The 8254-nt window shown below is 45.8% G+C and overlaps 1 protein-coding gene across 1 annotated transcript in view; it reads left to right on the top strand.

Annotated features, from left to right (window-relative positions):
- LOC113623616 (guanylate cyclase 2G-like) overlaps positions 1-7744 on the top strand; it is a 39595-nt gene extending 31851 nt beyond the window's left edge. Inside the window, 9 exon segments of the mRNA XM_027113085.1 lie at positions 554-694; positions 1601-1665; positions 1668-1792; positions 3529-3727; positions 4888-4986; positions 6272-6345; positions 6348-6371; positions 7642-7679; positions 7681-7744. Of these exon segments, the coding sequence (XP_026968886.1) occupies positions 554-694; positions 1601-1665; positions 1668-1792; positions 3529-3727; positions 4888-4986; positions 6272-6345; positions 6348-6371; positions 7642-7679; positions 7681-7744 (829 nt within the window).
- Positions 7745-8254: the final 510 nt, after the last annotated feature.

Raw genomic sequence — 8254 nt, 5'->3', positions numbered from 1 at the left:
AAAAAAAAAAAAAAAAAAAAAGAGTAAAACAAGAGCCTATAGGATCTAGAAATGCCCCTTACATCTGTCATCTGAAAAGAAAACATCTGGTGTTGCCGTCTGGAAAGAAAAGAATGACCCATCCTGAAATCTACATTTCTGCATGACCATGACGATTGACATGGAGCATGTCGGGAAGTGGGGGTGATGGGGAGGGCAGTGAAGGCTACTGTTTGTTGAGTGCCCACTGGGTACCAGACACAGCGTTAGTACTCATTATCTCCCTGAATCTACAGAATGACCCTGGGAGGTAGGTATTATTATCCTCCTTTCCCAGATGAAGAAACTGAGGCTCAGAGGGTGCCCCTCAAGCTCACAGGGCTGGCAAAGGACAGGCTCTGTCCTGCCAGGCGGCCTTTTGGCCATTGTCATTTCACTGCTGTCCATCGGCAACCCTTAAGTAGGAAACCTTAAGGGCGAGACATGTTGTCTTGGAATGTATACTGGGAAGTTGTTCTCCACTGTGGCCCTAAAGTTCTTGGAAAAAGACTTAAATCTCTGGGTTCTTTTAAAGCCGCGTGAATGTACTGAACAGTACGGTGAGCAAGCTGAGAGTGTACCCCAATCACCTGGAGGAGGTGGTGGAAGAGAGGATCAACTAGTTGATGGCCGAGAAGAGGAAAGTGGATCAACTGCTGTGTACAATGCTGCCCAGGTATTCCACAAAGTAGCAGGGGCCTTGACAAAAGAACCAGGAAGCAACACCATCGCTATTTAAGGAGACCTCACATGGAGAGACTCTTTCCTATGTTCTTTTCCTAAGAGAATGTTAGTCTCTTCTAAAATGCGTCAAGCATTCTGTGTGTAATTTGGTACACCTTGTAAAGGGAGATAGAGGCAAGGCCCTGGAATCCACAGGAATTAGAGAATGCAGGTCTGTAAAAGATGGAATATAGGGGATGCAGCAAGAGGAAGGGACCACTAGATGGCGCTCTAGTTTCAGGAGTCCAATTAATTACTACCCTCAGCGTATTCAGATTTTACCTCTGCCCAAATGCTTTGCACAGTACAATAGGCACCAATAACTTCAGATTCAAAACTTGCTTATTTTGGGCTCTGTTATCACCTGTGCACTCTCTAAACACTTAGAAGAGCATCTGCTGTTAAAATTCCAGCACCTTCTTATGTGTCTTGACAAAGAAATGGGGTTGGGGATTTGAATGTGTCAGTGTGAGATTGATTGATAGAAGCAGAAATGTTAATTTGTGGATCGATGAATGTTTACATTTGCTTCCACATCTGCAGACTGAGTCGTTAAAATCAAATTCTATGACCAATTGAGGCAAATGAAATTCCCTCAGGGAGAAAATCTTTTTGAAAAGGCATTTATGTGAACTGCTTCTCACCCCTCCCTGAATTTATACCCACCAATTCAAATATCTCTTTAGAGAAAATGCAGGCAGAGAAATGGGTGTCAAAAGAATCCCTCTAGATGATGGATTTTTGTGACCCCAAAATCTAACCCACCGAAGAAAAAGATCTACCAGGGAGACTTTGTAGGGGTCTATAGGAGACAAGATGAACGATACTGTTCAAAAACGATCCTATTCTCTGGTTTCAGCTTCATTGGAGAACAGCTCATAGCTGGAAGAGCCGTGGAACCAGAGCATTTTCAGTCCATGACAATCTTTTCTCTGACATTGTTGGATTCACAAAACTCTGTTCTCTCAGCTCCCTGCTGCAACTTGTGCAGCTCCTTAAGGACCTGTACAGTTTATTCGATCACATCATTAAAACTTATGATGTGTATAAGGTGAGACACCTGGTTCCTGGGTTGTGGAGACACACACGACCCTTGTAGGCTGTCTCCGGGCATGAGTGAGGATTAATCCAGCCCTAGACCTCAGCCAGGAGGAAGGTTCTATTTCAGGCTGGCAGTCTATCTCAATTCATGGCAGAAACTCAATATTTGATTCCTGTTTGTTTTCTTGGAAAAGGGCTTGATTCATCACAGATGTAGGTGCTTGTCAAGAATCATCAGTTGTTCCCTCTGTTTCCTTCCATTATTTTATCTCACAGTAAACACATTTCTAAAACAGGCATTGACCTTCTTCTGGCTAATTCCTCCAGTTCCCTCCTGAATATATTTTTTCCACATTCAGAGAGGCTCACATTTACTCTCCTTTAAAGACTGTCTTTGGATCTGTCGTGAGTCTCACTTCTGTTACTGTGCCCTTAGCAATTCAGGTGAAGATAGACCCCCAAGCTTAGACTATCAGACTCACGGCTAAAGGTCAGACAGCAACCACCCGCCTAGTGCTACACCGGGGATGTATGAACAGGGTCACCTAGAGTGAAAAATGAATCTTGCAGGGGAGGAGAGCAACATAATAATTTGGCTTCATTCACTGGTGGTGATGATGAGGCCACTTTGTGTGCCTTCTGGCTGTTCAGATGGGGCCAGATCATGACTCCAAGGTGCCCATGTTCACATGCACCTGGTGGGCAGCCACTAGTTTACCAGCTCTGACCATGATTGCAGGGCTCTGCCTGTGGTCCTGGAATCAGGAAGACTTGGGACAGTGCAATCATGTCCCCTGGCAACACATCCTCAATGGTTATCCCCCCAAATTCCCCAAAGATGTTGCCTCTGGTCAAGAGCAGAAGGAAAGATGGTACAGGTAATCACAAAGAGCAGATCACATTCACCCAACAAAAATGGAAGCTGCTCTGCTTAGACGAGCCTCCTCTGGGATTTCCTCTTACTGTTTTCTTCTTAGCTACGTTTTGCATGAACTAATGCTAAAATCAGTTTATATTGCTAAGGGATGTGCCCATGGTGGGGAGAGGTAGCCTAGAAGCAGTTAGACTTGTGTACTTGTTGGCTTTGGGTAATTTTAGGGTCACCAGGAAGCAGACGTGGTCTTATTGCCTGGCTAAGGCCTGAAATTCCACATTTTCCACATCATCTTTGGATTCTGCTGAAAAGCAAACGTATCTGGAAGGGGCTGTAACTTTATGCTTACACTTGTCATTTATTCTCTGTGGTGAATGAAGGATCTGAAAGATGATTTTATTAGGAGGATTGGGGAAAAAGAGGACAGATCAGGCAGGTACATACATTTATACATATTTTGTATAATATAAGCATATGTGTAATTGGATCTAAGAGCCCTTGTGTGGAGTGAAGACAGTTCAGCTTGGATAAGATGGATTGCACTCGATGGACCCGTGTGATCCTTCAAGATCTACTCCATCAGTATATTGCTGCCTGTCTAACTGGTTTTGAACTAGGGTTGGGGAAGTATAATCACCAGCACTCTCAGATTTCAGAGAAGAAAGCAGAGACTGTGGGGAAGAGGGTGAGGGAAGGAAGGCTTTGTAGGAGCCAGGACAAGAGTAGGAACTCGAGGAAATGCTGGGACTTGGATGGAATGAAGGTCAGGGAGTATGACCCTTCAAAGGCTGTGGCCTCAAACAGGATCAGTAATGAGGGGCCTTGTCTCTGACCCCACCATCACCCCCAGCCTCCCTCACGATGAACACAAGGCCACTTTCTTGCTTTATTTTCGGGTTGAAACCATTGGAGATGCATACATGGTGGCTAGCGGACTTCCCGTCCGGAATGGTACCCAACACGTGGACGAGATTGCCACGATGTCCTGGCACTTCCTCAGTGCCACCATCCGCTTCCCGATTGGGCACATGCCTGAGGAGAAGGTTAAGCTCTGGACTGGCCTCCACACCGGTAGACAGCACTAAGGGCAGGTGGCCTTGTGGTCCAGACACAGCAGCAGGTAGTTCTAAATTCACATCTTAGGTCTGAGGCTTAATTTAGGAACCCTGAGAGCAAATGGTAGCATCTTCAGGGGAAAGAAAAGATTGAATTCTCTTTGCATGTGTATTTCTAGTTAGTCAGATTGCTTGGTAAGAAGGACAAACAAAGACTCCAAGGTGTTGAACCCAAATTAGGAGGAGCCCCCGAACCAGGACATTTATTTGGGCTGCTTTCCCTCCATCCTCTGCATCAAATGCCCTTTGATATGTTCTGTTTTTGTCAAACTCATGGGCTTGTGATTTGTGCAGAAGTGACCTGTACTTGGTTTAATGCCATTCTGTTACTGTCTTGAAATGCTTGATAATTTTTGAGTGGAAGATCCCTTATTGTCATTTGAGACCGGGCCCTGCAAACGATGTAGCCAGACCTGCTCTTACTTATCCTCCACAGCTTAACTGAAATAAAACCTGACTCCTAACCAGGATGAATTACTCCCGTGTTTGTGCCACTGATGCTCTGTTTACATCTCCAGTGCATGAATAACACTGTCATTAATTTCTGTCTTAGTCAGTTTGGTTGTTATAACAAACTACCATAGACTGGGTGGCTTAAACAGCCCACATTTATGACAGTTCTGGGGGCTGGAAAGCCTAAGGTCAGGATTCTACCATGGGGGATTCTGGGGAAGCCCTCTTCCCAGCTTGCAGAGGGCTGCCCTCTGGCTACGTCCTCACGGTGCAGGAAGAGAGACAGCTCTCATGTCTCTTTCTCTTCTTATAAGGGCACTGGTCCCATCATAAGAGCCTTCCCTCTCACGACCTCCTCTAAACCTAATTACCACCTAAAGGCCCCACCTCCTCATCATATTGAGGTCAGAGCTTCAGCATGTGAATTGGGGTGGGACACACAAACATTCAATCCATAACAGTTGATTATGTTGCTTTCCACCAAAAGTCTGTGGGTTCTGTAGTTTGCCTCATTGTAAACCCTGAGGTCTATTTCCAGGCTTTGCCCCCAGAGGCTACTTCACGATTATTTATTGACTTGCTTTTGTTGACCTGATTTGCACTGTGGAGTCCCACACTTGGGAAATGCAGACTGGTCATGCGCCTCTGTCCTTCCCTTTGCAGGTCCCATGGTGGCTGGCGTGGTAGGAATCACCAGGCCCAGATACTGTCTGTTTGGAGACTCTGTGAACATGGCCTCCAGAATGGAAAGTAGCAGTTTGCGTGGGTATCGTTTACAGCACTTTGCAAACACACGATCGCTGTCCCTCCCGTCCCCTATCTTTAACCAGAGAGTATTTTTAGAAGACCCATTTGCATTTTGTCTACTCTTTTCCATCTGGAGGATAAGATCATTATCCAATTCAGACAACACTGGTCACAAGCTTTGAAGATGGGTTTTTGCACTGTGTTCTCAATGGAGCCGTGTAAACACACATGACATCTCCTTCCAAGACTTTCCATCCTAAACAGTCAGGTACGCATATAGTAAGATCATTTAAATAAGGAGCAGCAGTTGGCAGACTTTTTCTAAACGGGGCCAGACAGTAAATATTTTAGGCTTTGGGGGCTATAGTCTCTGCTGCAACTATGTAACTGCTGTTGTTGTGTGAAAGCAGCAATTTGCAACATGTAAAAATATTGGGTGTGTTTATGTTCCAATAAAACTTTATTTTGCAAACACAGGTGGTGGGCAGGATTTGGCTTGTAGGTAGTAATGTGCCAATCCTGCTGTATAGTTTTGGCGATGCCGAAGAAATCTATGGCCAGGAACTCCTGGGGACATCAAATTCTTTTGCATTACAATAATTTTATTGTATTGATTATTGCTAGACACATATATGCCATTTATCAGCTGAGACATTTATCAGCTGGAAAAAATAATTACTCAGTGATTTAAGTTTTGAAAAGTTTAGGTTAACATTCTTTTGAATTTGTAAATCTTCCACAGTATATAAAAACACACAAGAAATCTTTTCCCCTCTGATTACTTTGTTGTCTAAGTTAATCAACTGAGTCTCAAATCCAGATTTAAACGTCTCTCTTAGCTTGTAAGTAAAGAGTTCAAGGACAAAATATGAAATTGGAAATGCTGATGTAGACTCCACACCTGACTTTAGCTGCAGTTCTGGTTACAAAGGACATTTTCTGTGGTACATCCCAGCTCTGGTACTGTCCCAGGGAGCCTGAGGACCCCAGCTGCCCTCATCCATCAGGAACACCAACTTGCGTATGGGCTCCGTTCCGTCTTCTGTTTCTAAACCGAATGTGTTAAAGCTTGAGCAACTCCCAGCAGCATCTGTGCAATGCCCGGATGGTTGGTGATACCAGTCCACGTGTCCTAGACGTGAGAGAGGTTGTCTGTGATTTGTTTAGTGAGAGGTGCTAGCAGTCCAAGAACTTGAGCCATGTGTGTAGTGTTCCCTCCCCACAGCAGCCCTTGCCCCGCTGACATCCATATGAAATTCACAACCAAGGTGATGACTAGGCTAAAACTGGTTTCTGGCAGCTCTCCGGATTCAGGTCTCTCAGAGTACTGCAGGCGCCCTGCTGGCGTTGGGAGGGTGTGATTTGCAAAAGAGAAAAAGAGAGGCACCATTCCAGTGAAGGTAAGACTGAACGAAATGCGTGCCCACCCCCCCACCCCACCCCATTTCGGTCCCTGAAGGAGATATTGAGGAACTTGATGGGATGAGTGAATCTCCATGCCGTGGTTCGTGGAGACCACTAAGGTCCATGTGGAGGCTCTCATGACGGTGAGGTTATCTTCCTCCAAAGAGGACTGTACAATTCCCTTAAGTGGTCAAACATGGAATCTGTGACTTTGGCTCCAACCTAGACCAACCTCTTGTGTGATGCCTCCTTTCTCTTTGCTACACTGGTCTCCTGGCTTCTGCTTGAACACCCCAGTCTAGTCTCCCACAAAAGCAACAGCAAATATAAGCCCAGGAATTATAATGTCCACATTCTTCTATTTCCCTTCTCCTGAGTCTAAAGTGCCCAGGTGGAGGGGATAGAAGCCCATTGGTTTGGGGGCACTTGGACCTCATCTCTACACATTTAAATATCTCTTCCCTTTCTCTCTGCCTTCCTTTCCATCTTGGCTTCCTGTCCATCACTGAAATGTACCATGATACCTTCTCATCTTTCTGATAAGCATTGCCCTTTCTGGGGGTGGTGGTACTCCTCTTGAGATGTTCTCAGGAGCATCTTGGAGATGCTCACAGTGGGAGTGGGGAGCGGTTACTATGACATTGGGAGTTTGAGTGGGTGTCAGGGTCCAGGGAAAGAAGTGAAAGGAGGAGGTACCTTCAATTCCACAGTTTGCTAAGTCTGGCTCTGGCATGATGTATTTCATCAACGGACTTCAGGTAAGAGGAAGATTTTTCTAGATGTCAGCAGTGTAGACCTAGCTTTGAATCCTGTCCCACTTGTTCCTAGCTGTCTCATTTGTGGGCTTAGTTTTATCGTCTGTAAAATGGGAATGGTGATACTACTGCCCTCAAAAGGTGGCTGTGAGGATTAGTTGTGAACCTGTATGTGAGGTGTTTCACTTGGTGCCCTACTCATAGTAAGAGCTCAAGAGATTTTATTATTATTTTAAAAAGATTTTCTTTGCAACAAACTTTAGCCTCCCCTGGCCCTCACCCCATAGACCATCGTTGACTGTCCATCTAGTCTTATTGGCCAAGTCCAAGGATACGATCACGATTTCATCTATGATGAAGCTTTTCCCTCACCAAGGCAGCTCCCGCCTGATTGCAGTTCTGGCTACAAACAACGTTCTCAAGGGCGACCTGAGTTGTCTGCTGAGAGATCACACTTGACAGGCAACCTCTCCTGCTCTGTGATTCACTAGCTCTCCTTTGCTTCCCACAGGGCAAAGGAGAGCAAACAACCTTCTGGTTGAAGGGCAAAAGGCTTCACGATCCCACTCCCCGACTTTACTGAGGATGAAGCTAAAATCCCAGAGATCTTCTGAGGTGAGTATTTTCTTCAAAATTGTTTGTGTGGTTCCAGGAAAGTCCATGGGGTGTCTTAAATATCCCCTTCAGGGGTTGTAGTTCGGGGTATTAAGTCAGTCTCCCAGTAGGGGGAGCCATCTAGTTGGCCTCCTCCGTCCACCCTGGAGTCCTGTGGCCTAGAGCAAAGGTGGAGTCAGATGAGCTGGATACAGTGAACTCATTTCCTGGGAGACCAGGGCTGCCGCTCCCAGACCAGCCAGCGAGCCTGCCTCCCCGCCAGAGGTTTCCAGCGCAATAGCTTGCGAATTTGCAGTGAGTCCAATTTCATTCTGGGAAAGGGGAAAGCTGGAGGACGAAGCCTGGGGCCAGGGACCTGCCTTTCTCTGCAAAGTGCCTCCTCCCTAACCCTTGGTGTTTATTATATTTATCAGCTAATCGGCCTGCAAGGACGTAGAGGCCCACAGCAGAAGGCATCGCAGGAATGTTTTCAGGGGCTAAAGCTCTAACTGAGGGGTGAATTGCTGAAA

This window comes from Aethalodelphis obliquidens, unplaced genomic scaffold (assembly GCF_003676395.1).
Source record: "Aethalodelphis obliquidens isolate GAN/ISIS:26980383/991018 unplaced genomic scaffold, ASM367639v1 scaffold11, whole genome shotgun sequence".
Taxonomy (NCBI): domain Eukaryota; kingdom Metazoa; phylum Chordata; class Mammalia; order Artiodactyla; family Delphinidae; genus Aethalodelphis; species Aethalodelphis obliquidens.
The sequence above is the reverse complement of the archived record's forward strand: the minus strand, read 5'-3'. Positions and strand labels throughout refer to the sequence as shown.